Source organism: Anser cygnoides, chromosome 8 (assembly GCF_040182565.1).
Source record: "Anser cygnoides isolate HZ-2024a breed goose chromosome 8, Taihu_goose_T2T_genome, whole genome shotgun sequence".
Classification (NCBI taxonomy): domain Eukaryota; kingdom Metazoa; phylum Chordata; class Aves; order Anseriformes; family Anatidae; genus Anser; species Anser cygnoides.
Genome location: NC_089880.1, coordinates 24,701,509 through 24,724,444, shown reverse-complemented (window position 1 = coordinate 24,724,444; position 22,936 = coordinate 24,701,509). Strand labels below are relative to the sequence as shown.

The following is a 22,936-nucleotide window of genomic DNA, read 5'->3' as shown; positions in this document are numbered from 1 at the left end:
ACCCTGGGGTGCCCATTTTGGGACGGCTCCTCAGCCCCAACCATAAATACCAGTCCCGACCGCGCGGTCCCCAGCGGCTCGCTGCGTTCTTCCAGAGGCCGTGCCAAGACAAGCCGACGTGAGGCTCCGTAATCGGCAGTTTGTTGGTCCCCTGGGGCCAGTGAAAGCCCAGATTAGACTTTACAGCTGACTCAAATGCACAAGCAACCGGGATCTGCTCAGGCCACAAGCGACTATGGAATGATTTAGGAGATGGGCCCTTGGAGCTGCCAATTATTTATCTAGTTGATGACTCAGACAAGCAGTTTTACTGGCCAAGCCATGGGGAAAAACATATGGAACTAATCAGGTTGCGCTGAAAAGAAAAGATCAAATTAATATAAAGTAAATTGAACGACGCACACGATAGCAAACCTGATTTTCCTTCCAAATAGGCACCGTGTCTAAAGACTTTTTTGTTGCTTATTATTCCTTTTGCTTTTAAAAGGCAACACATGGCAGCAGAAGTCCTTTCCGCAAGCACAACAAAACATAATCTCTTCACAAAGAAAAACAATGGCTGTTTATTCAGCAGGTCCCTTCTAGTCATGACATCGCCATCTTAAAATAAGAATGTCATTGAGAGAAATAATATACCAACACATTTTTGTGATTACCCCGGAAATACACTAACTTCAGTGTTAAACCAATATAAATGTGTTGATGAGCCAGCTTTGCACTAACAGGTACCCTGAGCTGTTGCCTGTTAAAGAAGACTAAGGAGGAGACAGGGTGCTGCGGTAGTTTAAGGTTAACTGAGAGATTCGGGGTCCCCTCTCTTTCATGCCCCAGGACACCTGGGTGCCCTTGGGAAAGTCACTTCAGCTCAACCAGCAGGAGCCAGATGCCAAAGTCCTACAGAGATGCAATATTTGGGATCTTGTGGGCTTTGGGACCACCTCACCACACAGCAAGGTCTGGAGCCCTCTGCTCACCCAGCCAAGTGAGCATATACAGATGAAAAAGAAAAAAGTTTTTCTTAAAAATCACAGGTTTTGCTGAAATTTCCTTTCCTGACAGATATCACCACTCCTCGGGATGCCGTCCTAGAGACTCCCACCCACATCGCTGCCTCCTCCTTGGCACACAGCCCCAGATAACATCAGGCCAAGGCTGCCCTGTTCTCCCCAGGCCAGCAAACCAGATTTTCTGAGTGACCTGCCTAGGTCACCTCTCATCAGCCTCATTGCTCTTCCTCTCCGCAAGTCGCCAGGTATTGTCCGGAGCCAGACAGTCCCCCCCCTTCACATTTTCACCCAAATCCTGACCACGGCAATACCGGAGCCATCCGTTTCACACACCCTCCAGGGATTTACCCCCCTCCTTATGGCATCAGCTCGCTCTGAAACCTGCTCTTCCATCCTGCCCTTCCTGTTTGTGTTTTCTTCCCCACCGCTACCCTTTGATTGATTTGTTTAAAGACATCAAGCGGGCCATGGTCTGAGGCCAAAAAAGACCAGCACAGCTCAGCAGGTAGAGGTCCCAGCTACAAGAGTTTATTTCATCCCTGGCAGAGGACTTACCCCACCTGAGATGCACGGCTTGCATCACAGCAACCCAATGCTCTCAGACACGCCACTGCTGGTCCATCCCCATAATCTTCCTAGCAGCTGAGCTTTTATTACTTGTGATGAGTATTTCCGGCAGTTTCACAGCTGTGCTTCCTATCGGAGAGCAGCAAGAGACCACTTTCCACCACCATCCGGCCCGCGGCAATGAGGGGCGACCCTGGGGCTCCTCCTGTCCACGGAGCAAGAGGGGACCCGCAGCCACCCCAGTGCCCATCGTCCCTCCCCTCCCTGCCAAACGGTGCCCATTTTAAGAGACTACAGTGGCCTCAACGGGCATATTCACAGACTTACAGCCTCTCCTTCCTCCCCTGCTTCCCCTACAACAACCCTCTTGTGAGGAAAGTGCCTTCACCTGAATCATAAAGCAGAGGAGACCAGGCCAATACTGAAGACAGTGGGAGAGAACACACCTTAAAATAGAGCAATGACCTCATGCAGATTCCCAGAGACTTTTTGCTTTTATTAAGCAAGAGAGACAAGCAGCATTCAGGCCGACTTAAAAGATTGAGCAGCATGATGACAGCTCCCATTTCAGGGGAGAAAGGCAGAGGGAGAGGGGATTTGGATCCAGACTAAATCCTTGCGGCAGGTACCCATCAGCACGCACCCAAAGGTCACACAGGGGAGGCAGCTCCTTTAAATAATAGGACAGCTTGGGGCTTTTTTCACCTTTGGAAACATTTTTTATTTATTTTGGCTGTGCTTCACCCCTGAAGACCTCATGGGATGCTTCTAGCATCACCCCTAAAGGAGCAGGTTGGGGGACTGCTGGTGTCTATACGTGCAGGCAGAGTTGTGCAGGGCCCAGAAGACGGTCCCACGTCCCCAGGGAACCTGTCCCCCAAACAGGGGCTCACCCCTACAATGCACAGCCCACTACTGCCAGTCCACCGGTGCCCTGTCCCCATGTTTACCCCTCCTTTCCCCTTGCTGTTCCTGCCTGCCACAGGCACCTTTGGGGGGACACCTAATGGTGTCCTGGGAAGCGTTCCCAGGTAGGGCACAGTGAGGGGGCCGGAGCTGGAGGGAGTCGGTTTGCTTTTGTGTTCTGCTGGTTTTGGGTCCCCTCTCCCCGTTTACGTGAAGCTCCTAAAAACAAGAGATGACATGAAAATCTGAGTCTGCTTTAAAAATAATAATTAAAAAATAAAAAAAAAAATAAAAAAAACCTTTTCTACTCCTTGTGGTTATTGGACAGAGACAAACAAACCAAAAAAAAAGGGGGCGGGGAGTAGGGAATCAGAAAGCAAAGACAAAACCAAGCCCCAACTGATTTCTAACCTAATTTTGTGTTCTCGCAGTGCCTGGCAGGCTTCTCAGTCACGCTGACTTTGTGGCACTGGAGTCCCCTCGAGTGCCACCACGCTCCTCGGCCAGCCGGGGCCTTTGGGGCGCTCGCTGCGTGGGAAAGGGGATCCCCAGGCAGCACAGGCAGCCCATACCCGCTGCAGATTTCTGCCCTAACGGACCCAAGTTTTATACTCCCACAACACCCAACAAAACACAAGGAAAGAACTCGGCCATGCCTTCCTGGCACTGCATATCCCCCGAGCACCTTGCCTCTGCACAGCCCAGCGGCACCGAGAGCTTCACCCACAAGCAAAGCAAAGCAAAGCAAAGCAGTGATAACCAAACCCAGAGTGCTCACCTCTGCTCCTTGCCTAGATCCCAAAGCACGGGCTACAGGAACAGTGCTGCCCTACCAGGACACCAAATCCTGGCCTCCCATTTGCAATTTCACACTACCTGCAGGGAACCCTGTTAGCAAGTCCCTGTCCTCACCGCAGAGCCCTGGGCACCTGGGCTGGTTTCCCTGCTGGAAGCAATTACAGCAATTAGTAGCTCATCAGGGTTACCCTGCCTTTGCACCAAGGACAAACCTGTGGGCTTTTCCCAAAGATCTTACTCTTTTGGGGCCCTTCAGCATCTCCTTGGCTGTTTTGGGGGGGCTCTCACCTCCCCACTTTTATCCCTTTCTTTTCCCCAGAGCTCATATTTTTATGGGACCGTGCAGTTCAGAGAGGGGACAGCAGGATAGATAAGGAAGGAGTTAATTAATTGCTCATGATGGAAAAGTGACAACAAAGCTAATGAAGGCTCTTAATATGCCTCCTGTCTACCGTGGTTAGCTGCTGTGGTGACCCCGTGCATACCCAGAAGGCAGAAACCTACCTGCTCTCCCCCCAGGACTCAAAATTTCTGTCACACTGACAGTTAATGGATGAGTCATTTTTCAACTAATTTTCAAAACGAAGGTTATCACCTTTTCTTATTATTATTAAGGTCATTTGTGCCTTATTTTAATTAAGTGATGTTCTTATTAACTTTTAAAAACACGTGTTATCTGAAGCACAATTATCTAGCTTTTCATTCTGCAGCAGAGCTGGACACAAGTACTGAGGGATGTCACATCCCACAAGGGGAAGGAGAATCCCAAGCCGGTTTTGGTTCTGACCCTGCCTGCAATTGTGTCAACTTGTTCTCGAGGCAATTCTCTTCCAACACGAAGCAGTGCCCTAAGACAACTGCACTGACGGGTCCTAAAGCAGGCTCATCCTGAAACTGCAGCGTGGGGCAGCGATGGCAGGATGGTCAGCAGGTCCTGAGCTATTCTTTAAAGGAGCAAACTAGCCTGCACATCCCCATCAGAGCCCTTTGGAAGGAATGATAGAATGGAAGGGCATCTAGATTTTGCCAAGAACTACCAATCAACAGCCAAAACAGTGCAGGTTTGGGCTGTGTAGCTTGACATTTTGCTCTAAAGTTGCCCTGTGGAAGGGAACCAGGTGCTTAGCACTCGGCTTTTCCCAGCAGCTTCACCTCTGGTGCTCCCCGTGCCAGCCCAGGCCAGCTCTCACCTTGGAGAGAAGTCTCTCCATCACCCCGGGATGGAGACACCAGGAACACACAGCTCCCGGGGCACCAGGCATGTGACTCCTTCGCTCACGGAAAGATCTCACCCAAGCCAAGCTCGAGAATTTGCCTAGTTGGTTCAGGACTGGAATGACAAACCTATAACGAACGTAGCGGCACAGAACATCCGCAATAATTAAATTGGCACCATCTAGTTTTTCTCATTAGATGCAATTAAATAAACTGACAAAAAAAGCCTGATGTTCATTGTTGCCAAGTTACCAATACAGCAGATCTCTCTGCGACAAAAAGATATCCCAAAATATGTTTCCTTATGGGATTTTTTTTAAGTTACACTATTAGGAAAAAAAAAAAAAAAAAAGCTTTTTAATAAAACTAGATCTTTCAGTGCACGGGAAATACCGCGCAGCCTATGAACGACACTTGCAATCCGCGTCCTCTTCTCGGTGAACCTTGCACCCCTCCTTGTGGCACATTTAAGCAATTGCCTTGCGAGCAAAATCCTACCTCCAGGAGGCTGTGGGGCCGCTTCCCAAAAAAGCTAAGCTGAACGCCCGAGACAGGCTTTCAAGTCTGGCTCCAAGCATCTTCTTCTCCAGGTTGTGAATGTCTACGAGCTGGAGATATAAACAACTCTCCCTCTCACTAAGAGTCAAATATAAGCATGTTTCAAACATAATTAAACTGGAGGGTGTAGATGTGTGTGACACATTGGAACAGTTAAACTACCCAATCTTAATGTTTGTTTAAAGGTTACTTTTGGATGAAAGCTGGTTATAGAATAAATAACAGATGCTGAAGGCATCCATTATGTATTTTTGCAATTAGCAGAAAATCTTGGTACTTTTCTTAAAGAACATACATAATTTTGTGGGATGTTTATTGCTGGAAGCAATCTGCTCTTGCTGGCAGGAACAGCATCCAAGAGACCAGGGAAGCTTCACAAGAAGTCGCACATGGTGAGCCAAATGCAGGGCTTGCTTCAGGAACAGCATTTCAAATGCCGAGCTCTGTGTCACAAGGAAGCGGTCAAATGCACTTTTCTTTCCGCAGAAAATTTTAAATGAAAAAGAATACGGTAAAATTATCCCTGTGTCTATTTTCCATGGACATTCTGATTAGCCAGCAAAAATGTGGCTGCTGATTACACTTTCATTTGAGAAATGGATCCAGGATGTTTCATGACATTGTTGTCTCCTGTGCCCAAGGGCTCCTCTAACGGTCCAGCAACCATCTCCCCTCTTGGGGTAGGGAGGTACTTTGCTGTTGGGAAAATTTATCCATCTAAGATGAGCAGCCTGGAAAGAAAAATGGAAGTAGACAAGCCACTACAACACCCAGAGAACATCTCCCTCCCAAAGGAAATGTGTGTGTGTGTGGAGTACGAGGTGGGGCCAGCAGCTGAACTTTGTTCTGTGCCAGTCCTCCCCTGAAAAAAAAGCACTGATGATTTCCATCATAGCAAACATAACCACAGGAGGTATTCGGATGACAAGAGGTATTTGGGTTAGAACATATCATTGGAATATTTGGTAATCACAGCGGGGGACTTCAGCTGGATCTCGCTTCGAAGACAACAGTGGCAATGCCCCAAGCAGCAACCTGAAGAGACAGCTCCACGAAGAGGCCACCACGCGTTAGATAGATCCTCCAAGTACCTTGATGGTTTCTGGTAGTCCCTGAAGACCCCCATGATAGATTGAGCTTCATTCCTAAAACCTGATCCAACTGAGAAGTTATCCCAAAATACCTTTTCACGCCTCGCAGCACTAAATGAAAATGTGTGCTGAGCACAGTTTAGCTTTGTGCAAGCAGATCCGCTTCATCAGATACCATCTCCATATACCATCGTATATCATCATACTTACCCTGAGAGTTGCCCAGCAATCCCGCAGTCTTTGCTGTTTCTTACCATAAAGGAACTGCATTGTGCTAAAAAGCCCTCCAGAATAAAACAGATAATATCTTTTGGGATGGCGCCTTGCATTTTCCAAGAGTTGTCTCGCTGCAGCGGGCTATTACATGAAACTAAACCAAACCCTCCTATTTGTAAATTAGAAAGAAAAAGCACAACTCAAACTGTTATTTGGTTTAGTATTGAATGTTTTGCACAGTACTTAAGGAGCATTTTAGACAAAAGCAAGCTTTCTGCCAAATATTTGAGGGGGAAGAGAAAATTTCTCTTTTGCTGTCTGAATACAGTTATAAACCAGGATGACAAAATAGCCTGGCACCGCTGCTCGCAGTGAAATGAACTGTGCATCTAGCTCTTCACAAGAATGGCTCAGTTTGTCTTCATTCTGCCCATTTTAGCTTCTACAGCTTTACTCCGAGGGCAAATTCCTGCCCCTGTAACTCCTGAAATTCAAGGTGGCAGAGAACAAGCGGAGACAGCCAACTTCAAGGCAGCAAGTGCATTTGTATGAATTTCTATCCAGCATAATTGTGAAAAGATGAGCGAGAGTAAATCCAAGCATCGCTGCCGCGCAGAACAGATAGGTATCTAAAGCCAAAGTCTGATTAGTGAAGCAGAATTGACTGAGCTTCCTTAAGTATCTTTACTCCCCTCCTCAATCATCTCACTTGCTCCCATCGAAGCATGACAGGTCACTGCTGTTCAGTGTCTACTGACTGAGGTTTTTTTCATGCAACTGCTGCTAAGCACTGTGCTGAAGCAAGACGGGCACATCTGATCTCACAGGAGAAAAGAACGCAGGTACTACAAAGATTTTCTATAGTTAAAAAATAGCACAACATGCTTTATTATCAGTTTTGTAACAGATTATGTACCAAGCTCACTGGCAGAAACAGCAGTAGGCTGACGGTACTTAAAGATTTTGCTTCTTTTGCAAGGAACAGAGATTGGTAAGAGCACCCTTTCGCCATCCCAAAGAGTATCTGCAATTCAGAAAGGTAAGGAAAAGACATTAAAAGGCAGAAAGCAAAGAGGATAGAGAATACTTCAGCTGCGCAGATTAACAGACTCAATAAAGACATCTATTGTTACCAACAAATACTCTACAGACCACAGGCTGAAAACCACCATCTTAAACTAAGCAATCCATGAAAAATAGCTGAGAGCAGCAGGATTAAATTCATCTATGCTCCCATATCTCCGCTGGAAGATTTGTAAAGGTCTGCAGATCAAAAGAGGGCGAGAGCTGCTGCTCTATGAAATCCAAAGTCTTAATATTTTTGTTGCTGTCTCCTTTGTTACCCGATTAGCTGAATCATCTTTGCATCGTCTTGCAGTTTTCACTATTAGCCAGCCGTTACTCCGGGGATCTCAGGACTTCAGCAAGCACACAGCCTCTAAGCGCTGCACCTCGAAGGAGTAATCTGCTGTGCTCTTCTTCACAGTGTCAGCCCCACCTGAGCAGAAGGCCAACTGAGCAGCCCCAGATCGCAGCTTTCAAAGACATCTGCTTCACAACAGGGACCGAACTGGTACTGAACTTCAAACTAAGCAGGAAAGTAACCCACTAAGCTGTAGCTTTCCTAACTGCTGGCAGCTTCAAAATTGCCAACAGATAACGACAGTTGGCAGCTACAGCCTGATTTTTTTTTCTCATTTTAACTCGCCCATTCTCCTCAATTCAGCCTGGGCAGCAGCACACGGCTTTCCCTGCTGTTTTGCATAAGATCTTGGAATTCCCTCACAAACCACCTCTTTTTATTAAGGACAAATGTTGTCAGTGGGGAACATCTTATACTGCGGCAATCCTCTACTCCATGCTTGCAGTCTTCTCTATACCAGTCTCTTCTGCCCCACTCCCCTGACAAATCAGCACCTTTCTGGCAGGGATTTTCAGTTCAACTCTCCTACCTATGGGAGAGGAAAGCTTGCTTTGGGACAAGCTACCAGAGTCTAACCCCTTGTCAGTCTGTCCCCTAGGAGACTCCACATCCTCAGAGTAAGCTTTCAGCAGCAGTTTTTAAAATAACATTTGGTTACACAGTTTTACCGGCAGAAAGATACCTACACCGCTGGAAAAATTCCCCGCTTTTCCCCTTCCTTTCAGGCCAGCTGTGCAAATCTTTCCAGAGTAAGGTTTCAAGTTCAACATGTTGTTTACTGGAAACCTACATGTGAATAAACAACTCATTTGTGACAAATTTCTCTGTGAAATATAAAGACCTAAATAAGCATGGCAACCTCTCAATTTTTTTTGTTTGTCTTCTAAAAAAACAGTATGCTGCGCCAATCCTGCTTCCACCGATATCCAAACCAGTTTTCAGTTTTGTCTGTCCTGAAGGGCAATCATGACCAGTGTCCAAAAGCAAGTTCTCAACTGATGCATCTAGACTAAAGTACCCTAAATGGAAGAAAAGCTCCTTTAAGAACAGTCTCCAGCAAAGCACATAGACTTGTGAAGCAGAGGAGCAGAAAAGCATCCAAGAAGTCAGTGATTGAGCAAGGAAGCATGGGAAATCAAGAAATTTATCTCTAACAGTAGCTACACAATAGGATCATGTTTCCTGGTCCACTTCCCAAGTCCCATTTCTTTCACAGATGTTCCAAACAAATTACTACTGCAGAACTGTAAGAATAGAGTAACTTGACAAACCAATATAATCAAGAAAAGGTCAAGAAATCAAGAAAGATTAGGCAAATGCCTGCAGAGTTCTCATGTCTTCAGGACTTCTGTTTTGATGCTGAAGGTGAACCTTTATAGATGTATCTGTGTGTTTGTCCATGCAAGCTGTATGAAGTGTACACATATTTTAGCATTGTTATAAGGGATGCTTTTCATAAATATGTACAGTGAAATTAAGCCAAGCACTCCTATTAAGCCACAGAACAAAGTTTATTCGATCTTCTCAAATTCTGTGTACAGTTTTGCTGCTAAGTGGGCACAACACATTGGCATATTACCTTTAATCTTCATTTCAATTTTAAATCCAACTTGAAAGATTTCGTAACATTTAATGGCATCTTCAATAAATAAAAGGACAAAAATATCTAGTCTTTGTACAGACACATTACAATCCACTCCAAATTCAGTATTGCCAAAACATTGTCTTTAAAAAAAGAACAAAAAAACAACTTGCTCTAAAGGGTTTTTTGTTTGTTTTAGCACTTAAATACATAGAAAAGTATATGATGAGAGAAAACAGATACTCTATCCTCAGCAGAACTTTTAAGAGCCAGTAACTTAGAAACAAAAGATAACTAAATCTCTAAGGAGATTAAAGAATCCTGCTTGAAGTCTTGAAAAAAGTCCTGATTTTAGCCTTCATATCAGAAGTGTAGTTTCACTGGTTCCTATCCTATGTCAGCATACTTATACAATAAGGATTACATTCCATGATTTACTTACTTATTTTAAAGGAAAATTCATAAAGCAAAAGCATTAGCCTCCCATACTAACAAAAGTAATCGTGGTCCATATATTCTGCAATAGTAAACAGGTATTTGTGCTCAGTCCTTTGTTTGAACTACCACCATACTGGAAGAGATCCTGTAGTTTACCCTCTATTTCTGTATCCACCTCTTGCCCAGTCCAACAGCAGCAAGAACCTCAGTAAAATGAGCATTCATGCAAATACAAACCTGCCTGCACACATCAGATCACAGGATGAGGACCAACAAAACTGATTCTAATTAGAAGCTAGGCTTAATTTAAAGCTTTCTTTAAATATAGAAAGTCATCAGTAAAGAAAAGCTGAATCCCCAGATTTTCAAACTGCAATTCCCTGTAATTTGCAGCACATCACAAACCAATGACAATGTCAGTTAATGTAGCAAGAAGAATCCTATCACTAAAATTAGTTAAATCACCCATCCTCAAGCCTTCTTGGGGCTTCTTCAGTGAAAGCTTAGGGTGTGCAAGGAATGCATGGTTGGGCCCCTATGCATGCTAGTCTTATGGGGGGAGGTTACTTTAAACAAAAGGTAGAATTACACCACATCTGTACAAACACTTAAAATACCGTTTTTTCAGCTAGTTATCTGCTTCTCCCAACTATTATTGCTGCTGACTATACTAATGCAAGAGAATGTAATAAAGCAGGACCCAATCTGTTTAAGAGAATGGGACTTTTTCTGCAGATATTTTCCCTTCAGCTGACCATGTAATAACAAAAGTGCAATCATTTACAATCTTTTCAAAACAACAACTATTAAAATTATATAATTTTAGGGAAACAAATTCATAAGTTTAACCATAAAAATATTTCCCCAAGTAATAAACCTTAAAGCATTCAGTAACACAGTATTTCAGTAATTATAATACAGGAAATCCCTTCCACTTGTTACAAAAGACAGAACTATTGGAAGATTTTGCTTAATGTACACTATTTAAGAGTTTTGCACCTTGTGAAGGTCATGCCATAATTAAGAACTAAACTATCATTCAAAATAAATGAGAATGGAAAACTGATCTGACTTTGAAATGATATTCTCAACTTTTTGGAAACGAAGACAAGGCAAAGCCCAGGGCCGTGTCATCCAGACAGTCAAGAACTTACAAGACAGTTTACACCCAGAATCATAAGACAGCACCACTTTCCATAAACTACTCTGTATGTCTATTGCTGAACAGCATATTAAATAGTTTGGTGAGAACTGCTAAAACAGATTCTCATAACAACTGTAGTTTTACTTACAGAATACACGTTTGGGGGCAACAGGGAACTCTGTGACAAAAATCATACTCTGAAAAAATGTCTCCTCAAATTGGTCCAAGCATCCGAAATAAACAAGGGCACACAGGTCCCTCATTGCTAAATACTGCTGTTTAGTTGATCCTTAACAAAAATAGGTGCATGACAATAAGGAATAAGAAGGGCCGCCCATGACAGGCACAGAACTGTGACAGAATAGTCTCTTCAGAGATGTTTTAACTATGATTTTGCCACATGAGCAACTGAACTTATACTAATGGAGAACCCTGAAACTGATATACTATAGCCACAAGAAATTACTTCCTATTAAAAAAACAGATCCATTTGTAATTAACTGCTTCTTCAATCATCATTCAATATGTGAAAAACAATAAAAAACCTTTTAAAACAATTACAAAGAGTGGACTGCAGTAGCAGCTATTCAAGCAAGATTCAAGCACAAGTTTAAATGAACTTTCAAGCTGGGAATTAGCCTTCTTTGTCAAAAATTTGTACAACTTTCTCAAAAACCTAAAAAGAGAGAGATTAAAACATTATTAAGTTTATGAAGTGTTAGGTAAACAGTCACTTCAAGTTAATCCAGCACACAATAATTGATAGTATTTAAAGATGTTTTTCTTAGAATTTTCAGTGATTCTTCAATAGAAAAATTGGCATCAACTCCAGGAAAGTGGGACATAAGAACAATAATAAATAGTTCAGAAAAGCAAAATCTCATGAAAGTGCTAAAGACAAGAAACTGTTGAACACAGAAACAATGAAAATCATTTTAGTCCAGCTCATGTTCAAGCAGAACAAATTGATTTCTTAGTTATTCCTATCTCAATCAGTTCTTTACAAGTCAAAACGAAAGTTCCACAACCTCCTTCAGTAATAAACATCACTGCCTAATTAGCTTCACTAACCATACATACATCCAAGAAGAATGCCATAAATATGTAGCCTGCCACTGCCATCCCCATGTTTTCAGGCTTATATACTTACTTCATCAACAGATTTAGAGGCATCCACTTTTCTGACTTTTCCCATTCTCTCATATAAGTCTATTATAGGCTTAGTAGACTGCAGATATGTATGAATTCTAGGAGAAAGCAAAGAATGTATTTATTTACATAATAAAATTAAAACAGAAGAAAACTGAAAAGTTTGAATATAGTACCTTTTTTCCAGACTCTCCCGATTATCATCACTTCTACCACTGCTCTTGCCTCTTTCAAGACAGCGACCAATACATATCTACAAAAGATATCAAAAGGATGATCATAACTGTGAACACAATGTGCTTACCTGAAAAGTAGGAGCAAAAAAATAAATAAATAAATCATGAATTAGTAACAAATCTAGATAGTCCAGACACAAAACACTGTCCAGATCTGATTATGTAAGCCAGACTTCACATAGGGAAGTAAGATTATTCCATAGAAAAAGGATGACAGCTTTACGCTTCACCAGTTTAAGATGGGAGTTCTTAAAATGGAATTAGGGTCAGTGGAAGCAAAAGCAACATCAAGTTCTGTGGTGTGACTAAGCCTCCAACTTGAGGCATTTAAAGAAAGTGATCTGATTTTCAAGGATGTGTTCTGATCTGAAAAGCAGAGTGTCAAACTAGACTATGGATATACGCTTGTACTGAAAACTGTGTATTCTCTCAAGAATTTATGTAAGATGACACATTAATTTATTCAAAGTTATACTATTCTTATTTGGTATTTCCATAATAAGTTTTTTTAAAAAGCAATGTCTAAGTAAAAATTATAAAACTATACTTAAAAGCTGCCCGTTGAACTGTAAGTTTTGAAGCCTAAAGTTAAGTAAGCAATGCTGACACGTGTACCCCTCATGAGTATATTTACCTTACGCATGCAAGAGGACAACAGTTAAGTGATTTTTTTTTCCCCTACAAAGTACATCTATAGTAAAAATTAGAACCTCAAAATTAACACACCCCCAGTGAAAGTTTTCACTTAACCTTTTATTTTCTTTATTAAGCAGAAAAATAGACCCACACTTGTTGAGACTAAAAAACTTTGCAACTAAGAAAAAAATTAATAACATTTCTCAGAAAACTGGAGAAAAGGTGGGAAGCCAGATTAAGATGTTATTTTACTATCAGTTTTTATCCCTCAAGGGCACTGTCATATTAAAAAGACAGCATATCATGGCATTTGTTAAATTAATATAATGTATCATTGTCAAAATGCCCTTATAATCTAATGACTTGCTGAATAAAATTTTGATTATGAGGTATCCTACAGCACAGCTCACAACTATGAAAATTAAGACTTACGCTGTCGGCACTTTAGAATTAAAGCAAACATTGCTACCAAACAAGTAGTCTGAAATCTTTAAGAGTAAACAGAGCAATGTTTTCAGAACATGAATCAAATGATTGTTTAATATATTTAAAGCTTTTATAAACTCTCAAGAATGCAATTCTTTGAAGCGCTTCTTCAATAAAATTTATTTGCACACAATTATACCAAGTGTAATTATTCACTTGCTATTGCAAAAGCCTGCAGCTCGTCATCTGCAGAAAAAAGTTGCCAAAAAATGCTTGAAACTCACAAATCAAGTTTTCCTTCTACTCCAACACTAGTCCCTTAGTACTGACAGATTCACTACCCAACTGAGTTTTATCGTTCTTCTTCAGCGAACCTCGCAATATAGCAAGAAAAGAAGTTAGGCTAACACACTTCATTACCTCGTTGTCGCAATCAAAAAACAGAACAAAAGAAACATCCGCCTTTCCATCCATAGTCTTATTCCAGCCTTGAAGATTATCTTCATTTCTGGGAAACCCATCAATCAAGAACTTGTTCTTCTGGGAATTAGCAGCCATTGTTTGATCCATAGCCTGCCAGAAGAGAATTCAATTCAAGATCCCTCGCATGTGCAATTATTTTATCAACTTGCTCAACCATCCCCAAAGTGTTCATATGGCAAATTAATAAGTATTTCTCTTAGAATTATTGTAGATTTACAGAGTATGTTTTTTGTTCCACCTTCAATATGTTCTATTTATTTTGCTGATGCAACAATAGAGCCTCCTTTCAAACTGAATACACCAGTTCATAAAGCTCAAAATCTCAAACTTTTAAAGCTGGGCTTGTTTGTTATATTCTGCAATATTGTGTAACAGCACATACCAGTGTAAGATGCCAAACTGTCCCTGGTCTAGAATTAAGTCTAATGGAAAAACCTCCAGAGAAATTTAGTTGCATGAGCAACAGAAGCTTTTTCTGTCACAAAGGAGATACTCTGATTATTTTCCTGGACATCTAACAAGGATGAACACTGGAGCTTTTCCTTACACAGGAACACTAGCAGGTGCTCTTCTCCTTTCCTTCACCTGGCTGTCTATTTTGGTAAAACTTACAGAAACTTAATACCTTTAATGCCTTCACCCTACACTCTCATATGACTGATCTGACCAGTAAGTCCTAAAGCGTGCTAAGGGAAGTGAGAAATACAGATCTTCATTCGTTTCCCTAGAAGAACCCAAAAAGAAAATTTAAACTCTCACAGATCCCTAGGTATCAGAGGCTATCACCTCCTGCCGTCCAGCCAGCCAGCAGCACGAGTAATTGCTGAGAGAAGCACAGCACGCAATGGGCACCTGCATGTCTGCTATTCCATACTGCTCATACTACGCTGGAGAATGGGCAATTCTTTAAGAATACTGCCACTGCTTTGTCACTTAGCCTGCAAGAGCGAGCTAGAAAGGAAATAGCCCTTTCCTTACCCTCTTCAACAAGCTGATTGTTATTTCAACCGGTACGATTTCCCCCTCCTTAATGTAGTTCTCAATGAGTTCTCCATACTGTGAGCCCGGCCTTTTTCGTTCGTCTCGAAGGAGGTCGCCAGCAGAAAGGTGCGTGTAGCCGTATTTCTGAAACATGCAGAAAACAGGCAGGTTCCCTTGAATTAGTACACACGCAAAGTTACATCAGTCAACAGTATCAGCCACATTTATCCTTGTATTACAACAGAAAAATATCGGAAATAGCAGCTTGCTAGTGGCAGATCTATTCCGTCTTCAGGATGCACTGAAAGCACAGCAAGAGAGATTCTTGGGCTAAACGGTCAAGAGGGCCTTGGTCAGATATTCACATCCTGTTTTCAAAGGTAACGTCCCGTTTGGAAACGAGAAAGACTCAAAGTGCCCGAGGCACTTCTTGAAACATTACACTGTGCATGAGACATTTAACAAGCATGAGACTTGATAGAAGCTACACCCCATCCTACACAATTCCAGTACCTCACTTCTCCACTCAGTAAAGCCAGATCTGACCTACTGACTGATAGCCTCTTCAAAATTTTAGGACAGTGTCTTCCATTGCTAGGTTCACACAACAGGTAAAACAAAAAACAAACACATGAACCAATTCCTGCCTCTCTGCAGCTGCAGGCATGCTTTAAGCACAGCAGTGTCCTTATTTTCTAGCTGCAATTCTGACAGCAACTTCCTCTGCCTTGGTTGGACCACTTAGAAGTAACAGCGCAGGTGCACAGATCCCTTGAACCAACAGAAACCACTGCTGCAAGCAAACAGTCCTACCCACACGCTGCTCCAAACCCAGCCCTGCACACCTGCCCCGTGTTCATCTTTCCCCAGGAAGGAGGTGACCAAAACTCAGAGGGCTGCCCTTGGGGGAGGCTCAGACGCGGGCTGTGAGCAGATTCATCAATCCATGGGAGATCTTAGCAAAGAGAAACATGTTGTTATAAGGGAAAATTCATATCACAAAACAGTCATTTGCTCAGCTCATTTAACATCACAAGAAAACTAACCAAGTGTACTCCTTGAACAAATATCGTCCTTAAAAACAGATGTAAAGACATCTCCTTAATGAATACTTAAGCTAAACAGGCAATAAAGGCACCTCCTTGGCGATTACCTAAGCTATCTATACACCCAAGACAGAGTACACCTATACATACTTGCCCTGAAGTTTTTGCTACGAAACAAAAGCAGCAGCAAATTACTTCAGGGTTATCAGCTCGGCTGCAGCAACATCTGAAGCAAATTTCAAAAATGGTGCCTGAGCAGCATAATAATGTGACTAAATGCTTTCTCAGGCTGTGAACTTGGGATTTAAAAACTTGGCTACTGGACTAAGTACAACAGAAATATTACACAACCCACTAAGTGGCTTTAAAAACATTTCAGTTGCTTTCCAATTTCACCCACAAAAGCGTGGAAAGTTAGTTCTGCATAGTCATAATTTAAGAAGGGATATAATTACCTAAATCTCCAAAACTCTACACATCTGGAAAGAAAAGGAAACAAGATTTCGCTTTAAGTAACTGTGAAGAAAAACCTCCACAAATATCTTCTGTAAGCTCTCTGTACTCCTGCTTTCATGTGCATTGCATTTGGACATGCCTATTTAACTGCAAATCTACATATTAACTATGGACTACAGAAGCCGTAAACCCGAGTAAATCTTTTCTCTTAAGCAAGAAACCTTACTCTGCTGAACCCCAAATTAACATGCAGTTCCTGGTAAAGTTAAAGAAAGATGATGTTTTTCACATTAAATTTCTACGAAGAAGAAAACAGGAGGAAAAATATAATCCCTTCTGTTTTAGAGGATTACCAAACCATTTAATTTTCCTTGGCATGTCCCTTTTCATGCATGAAAAGAAACTCGAGTCAGACAATTTTTGGAATTCTCCGTCCTTTGCAGCAGCAAACTAAATTATTTTTTAACGGCTGAACAGGAAAGTAAAAGATAGAAGTGTTTTAAAGTGCTGTTGTATAAATAGAGTTGTTTTAGATAATGGTAAATTGTATTCTGGAGTAACCTTCAGAACGGATTAACCAGGCAATAAGGAAAACAAACTTCTCCTTCAGTGGCAAAACATCTATTTGTTAACTGCACCGAGAGCAAGAGCCAAAGACAACATGTCAGTTTAAACAACGCAAACAGGAACAGAGGAAGGCCTGACTGCGAGTCTATACACAGCAGGCTTCGGGGACGTGGTGCTCATGCTGCTCTTGCCAGTTTTAATTAAGCCATGTGCCCAGGACACAAAGTTTTCTTTCATCTTCGGCGAGACAAACCCTCAGCAAGCGTCCTGAAGCAGACAAAACCTGAACTTCCCCAAGAGCTCGCAAAAGAGGCTGTAATGTTACTGCACCACCGGGCTAAACGCTCTCACGCCTTGCAAGTTTGCCTTGTGCCAGCAGGACTTTCCAGCAGCGCCGAGTCCATCACGATGCAATCCCCAGGATGGAACCTGTTGCAACCACTTCTCTGAAATCAGAAAGAGGACTGTGACTTCCAAACAATGAAAAAGCAGTTCCTCCAATTCTCCCAAAAGAATGCATACATTCTTTGAGAATAGATCCATAACATTAGCTGATGGCTGAAAGGTCAACTTAAAATGTCAAACAGGTTAAACAAACAAAAAAAATAAATACCTGGATGCCATGCATCTAAGATCCAGACAGATTTCTAGACCGTGGAGTGCAAAAAAGAAGATATACAATTAACTATTCTAAAACATATTTCACAGATAGTTTTCCACCATGCTAGCTGACAGGCACGCTTTTCTAGAAGAAAATCAGCAAACAGCTACCGTACAAGTTGCTCTCATTGTTTTCAAAACTGTTTTCACATTTGGAGAACCACAATCCCAGTATCTTAACAGAAAATCTGTTCTCAGTGTAGATATCTTCCTCCTTTGCTTTCAAAAAGCAAAGTGAAGTGGAAAGGCAAGTTCAAGTTTCTAGCAATCCCACGTGAGAGGTGTTACTTAGAACAGCTCTGGCTGTGCCACATCTCCGAATTAAACCCCAAGCCTGCCGCCTCTCCAGAACGCCCTTTTCTTCCCTGTACCACTGCCACTTGATCGTCCGTCTGCCAGCCAGGATCCGCAACTTCCGCCTGCAGACAGCACAAGCCTTACGTATTGTGTTTGCTGAAAGTAGATTCGCATGAACTGCAAACGAGAGCAGAGAACTCATATCCGTGCCACGCCTGAATACGGCCAAGTTCAGCCTGGCCGTTCCCTCAGCGCAGTAGGAAAGGACTGGCAGCGTGCATCAGCTGCTGCTGGGGCACGAGATTTGCTTCCGATTCAGCCCCGTGTGGTCCAGCAACACACCTCTCCGCTACGCAGTTTGAAAGTTCCTTGAGTACGCAGAAGCCAAGAAAAAAAGCAAGAGCAACACAACTTACTGCTTTGGCCTTGAATCCTATCTCAGCTTATCGTTGCTAATCTGCAAATGAAAGTCAAAGGGCTGAACAAATAAAATACAAGCTTTTATTGCCCTACTTCTGGCCTGTCAGATCTTCTAGCAACTTTCGGTTGCTTCGTAAGGTTGCTCATTTTCTCAGATACACTCTTCAAGAACTAGTAAAGAAATAAAAATAGAACCGCGTGAAGCATGCAGCCTTCATGGTCTGGGGTTTTGTGTTTGTTTTGTTTAAACCTAAAAAAGTTTTGTCTGCCCCGTTGGCAATTTGCACATAGAAACAGAACTTTGAGGTATAAATCATAATGCAGTAGCAGCCCTTCTGTCTGCATATTCCAGTAAAAAAAAAAATTAAAATCCCTAGTTAGAGATATGTTCTTGCTTCTGGGGAAAACAAAACAAAGCACAAGGCAAAACAAAACAAGAAGCACAAAACCCACACTAACAAAACAAAACACACAAAGGAGATCCCACTGATAGCGCCTCCGGGGGAGCGGGGGGCAAACAGAACACCCCAGTGCTTCAGGAACGCAGAGCTTAACAAAAGACACCCAGGATGTCTGGGAAAGTCCTAAGTTCAGTGCCCAGTGAGCGAGCCTGGGTTCTGTAAAATGGAAGCATATAGGGAATAATTTATTATTTTTTTTTTGAGGGGGGTTAAACAATCTCTCACCATGTTTCACAACAGCGCCCCAATTCAGAAATATGAACTGACATTCCAGCAAACAATTATGAGAACTTAGAGCTAACTGGACTACCAGTACTTGGCACTCTTGGAAGAGATTTCAGAAACCGAGTTTAAAGCAAACAACTTTGAAAACACTTTTATTTCAAGAAAGTTAATGCTGTCTCTCAGCGGACTTCCAGAGGACAATTAACACATGACAGCAAAAACTAAATCTGCTGCTTCCAGAGGAGTGTTTATGATACATTGAGTTCTTTGCAGTTTTCTTCTCCCCAGAGAATCCCTACCATATATCCCAAAACAACTTAGCACCTTTTTCCTCTTGGATAGTAATTTAGGATCTTACAAAAAGAAGAGGCTCAGCATCCCACCTTGTGGGCTGAATTTTAAACACAAATATCCAGCTTAGGGCTGCGGTGGAAATTAATTACATTTTGCGCATGCAGGCAGGGATGTCTTGCATACCCCAAATCCCTGCGGAGTCACCTTGCCAAAAAAACAAAGAAACAACAACAAAAACGGCTGACGTCTTGCTTGAAATAAAGCAAGATTATTTAGTTATTCTTTTTTTCCCCCCCTCCCAAAAGATCTTTATGTTTCAGGCAAAGGTTGTAAAGATTTAAAGCTTAAGTTGATGAAATCGTATTCTGTGCAGATTTGAGGATTGGGGTATTTTCCCTTGACTGTACCATAACCATTTCACTAGCAAAGTTCAAAAGTCAGTAATAAAGCATTCATTTTGGCCTATACCCACATAATAACCCCACAAAAGATAAACACTGTGGAAAGCGTGAAGGTTGTATCTCAAGAACGTGCACTCAGATGCCACCATCCAGCTACCTGCTCCAACATCCTGCCCCGCACAGAGAGCTCTGCAACGGCCCAGGCGATGCCAAACGCTACCTCACCCAGCCGTGGAAGGCTGCAGGAGTTAATCCGCACGGCGGGGAGAGAGCAGGAACTTAAGAGGGAATTCTGCTTCATCCCCTCCTACATAGAAGGAATCGGTCCAGAGCAGCATTTCTACCGAATTTACATTTCGGTGACAACTCTGCGAGCCTAGGGAATAGACACGCAACTCTTCCCTCCCTATCGGAGGAAACCAGCCTCGTTCAGCTGTCTCTTCAAACCTTATCTGCAAAGATAAAGAAACCTAATCACTTACCTGCTGTTCCCTTTTGTACACTGTGTCAATACCCATTTTCACTCGTTATTACAAATTCCTCCCTCAAATGACTTCCCCGTTTTAGTCCAAACTTGATACGAATACACGCCTCGTCCATAACGAGGGACTGCAACCTGAGCAGGCATGATTCAGGCTGGTACTTTGGAAATACGCATTTCACCTGCAATGATTGATGGCCATCTCCCTTCTCTGGGAAGGCAAAACAGTCAGCAAAACAATTACGACACTTTTTTGAGAAATCGTTCCCAGGTAGTACATAATGCCAGCTCCACAAACCACCTACAGTTGCTTGTGGTTTTGAATAAAGACATTCGAAGCTAAAATCATACAGGGTCGCGCCTCAGCAAAGCGAGGCTTCTCCACGTGGCGTGCTCCGTCCCAGATCTCCAGCACATATAGCAACTGAGAAGTATTTATAGCTCATACTGACTTTTTGTTGAGCACAAACTTCAGGTTTAGAGCAAGATACGGGATCAGATTCGTTCCTAGTGTAAACTAATATTAATCAGTCCATTTATACAAGGATGAATGAGGTTTATTATTACTTAGCTGCAGCCCCTTTTCTCTGCAGCAAGCTGCCAACGGGGTTTAAAATCCAAACAAAAACACACTTTCAACCTAAAGGCAGCACTGAGTGCATAAAGGCCATTCAACTGCCTGCGTTAGGGCTCTCTGGGGGGCTGTGAGGGCCAGGCCAAGGGTATGAGCTTAAAAAAAATCTGGTGCTCAACAGTACCTCGATTGCGTTTCATCCATACTTCCCTGTTCACGCTCTCTCTTTCTGAAGTTTTCCAGCAGGCTCCCCCGAGCCCAGCCCTCACCGGAGCCACCTCAGACCTTCCCTCCCTCAAGGCTTAGCCAGCGACAGCCACAAAGTTGCTCAAGGGAGCGGGAGAGCCAGACACCGCTGTCAGCAGCCCCTCATGCTTCCTGCAGTCAGCCCACTGCAAGGCCGTCAGTAACTTCTTTCCATGCAGCAAACAGGACTAGCAGAATTAAAGCGAGTTCCCATTTATTAGCTTTTGGGCTTCTCTTTCTAGGCTTAGAAAGAAAATAAATACAGCACAATTAAATGTGCTGCAAATGTACAAGCAAAATTAATTTTCCATTTTAGCTGCAACTACAGTTAGAGTAGCAGTGATTCATTTGAATCCTTCCTCCTGAAGTGGTCTTTATCCAATTACGTTAGCCTACCAAGCCGAAGGCATTTATACTTCTGAACACAGGGCAGAAGCCACAGGAGGTTCTTCAGCCCTGAGGCTACGCTAATGGTTTGGCGAAAGCCATTAATGACAGCCTACAAAATTTCCCTACAGTTTAAGCTCATTTGTTTGCTGCGTACCAGGGACTGAATTTGACCTTACCAAAATGGCTTTATGAGCACTACGAACCTTTCATCCCACCACTTAATTTAAGGAATAAGCCAGTTTGAAGGGCCTGTAATTTGAGGTTAAAATCCTTCAGAACTAAAGTCATAATGGCATTTTTCAGTCTGCACCAAATTTGCCTAACCGAGTTATATGCACCAAGGACTGGGATGTGATAGCAGCATGAAGAAACTGCAACAGCACTGCCAGGGCATCGCCAGAACTGAAGACGCATTAAATGTGCCTGCGCCAGGACTTGCGGTTGGGTGCTTTGTCCTTTTTCCCTCCCCAGTCAACAGATTCAGAAACATGGGCATTACTACAGTTCTCAGTCATTTTTTTTTCATTGGGGCACAGACAGACGTTGATCCTTCACGGCTTTCCGTGAAAAAAATAAAATGCAAGTGCTGAGGGAACAAAAATGTCTCACAGCCAACAGGCACACGTCCGGAAGCATTAACTACTTCTGTAATTACCCACCTGAACGCTACGCAATTACAATCTGATTGTTTGTTTTTTAGGAGGAGAATATTGCACTGTGCAAGAGTCACCCTTTCCTCTTCAGTATTTGCCCTACCTCAGAGGACTGTAAAAACCTATTTGGAAAAACAGAAACGTGCAGAGCAGAGCCGAACGCCTTGTCATCCCGTGCCACCAGCTTTGGGCTCTTTGAAATAAAAGGAGAACGAGGTTAACTTCTGGCGAGCCAGGACACGTTCTGACCTCTACCATAGTGTAGCACTGAACAAAATTTCAGCCTAACGCTGTTCCTCGGGCGCTGCCGGAGGTGGCAGAGGGACACAAGGCCAACCCCCAGCCACGTCTCGCCGAGCCCAGCACCACAGCCCCGGCCTCAGCAGCCAGCCCAGCCCGCCCTCAAGAGTTGGGGGGGGCAGCCTACAACCCCCAGCATGCCCCGCGGCCGAACCCGCAGGAGCCCCCCGCTGCCGCGCCCCGGGGCATGCTGGGAAGTGTAGTCCCCCCCTCCCCCAGAGCCCACCGCCCTCACCTCCACGATGCGAGCGCACTGCGTCCCCTTGCCCGCCCCGGGCCCGCCGAGGACGAAGACGACGACGGGCTTCATGAGGAGGAGGAGGCGGCGGCGGCGGAGCAGCAGCAGGACAGCGGCGGCGGGGCAGCGACTGAGCAGAGAGCGGCGGCAGCCGAGACCGGGGGCGGCTGAGGGCGGGCTGCGGGCGGTGTGAGGCTGAGGCGGAGCCGGCGCTGAGGTGGCCCCGCCGCGGGGAAAACGCTTCCGGGCGCCTCACCGCGCCGCAGCACCCGGCGTGCCCCGCGCGGCCCGAGCTGCCGGTAGCCGCCGGTGGGGGCAGCAGGCCGCGCTCCGCTAGGCCCGGCCCCCAACATGGCGCCCGCCTCTCGTCG

General features: G+C 43.6%; 1 protein-coding gene across 4 annotated transcripts in view; it reads right to left on the bottom strand.

Annotated features, from left to right (window-relative positions):
- CMPK1 (cytidine/uridine monophosphate kinase 1) overlaps positions 1 to 22,825 on the bottom strand; it is a 31,377-nt gene extending 8,552 nt beyond the window's left edge. The window contains exons 1-7 of one of the 4 annotated variants that reach the window (XM_067001167.1): positions 15,702 to 16,286; positions 14,854 to 15,000; positions 13,813 to 13,965; positions 12,271 to 12,347; positions 12,096 to 12,192; positions 8,468 to 8,567; positions 7,250 to 7,382 (exon numbers count right to left, since the gene is read on the bottom strand). In XM_067001167.1, the coding sequence (XP_066857268.1) occupies positions 7,267 to 7,382; positions 8,468 to 8,567; positions 12,096 to 12,192; positions 12,271 to 12,347; positions 13,813 to 13,965; positions 14,854 to 15,000; positions 15,702 to 15,716 (705 nt within the window). In that variant the 5' untranslated portion in view covers positions 15,717 to 16,286 and the 3' untranslated portion in view covers positions 7,250 to 7,266. Of the gene's footprint in view, positions 1 to 7,249; positions 7,383 to 8,467; positions 8,568 to 9,273; positions 11,622 to 12,095; positions 12,193 to 12,270; positions 12,348 to 13,812; positions 13,966 to 14,853; positions 15,001 to 15,701; positions 16,287 to 22,562 lie in introns of those variants that run through there. The other 3 variants (XM_048059075.2, XM_048059076.1, XM_067001168.1) reach the window with 3 other exon arrangements.
- Positions 22,826 to 22,936: the final 111 nt, after the last annotated feature.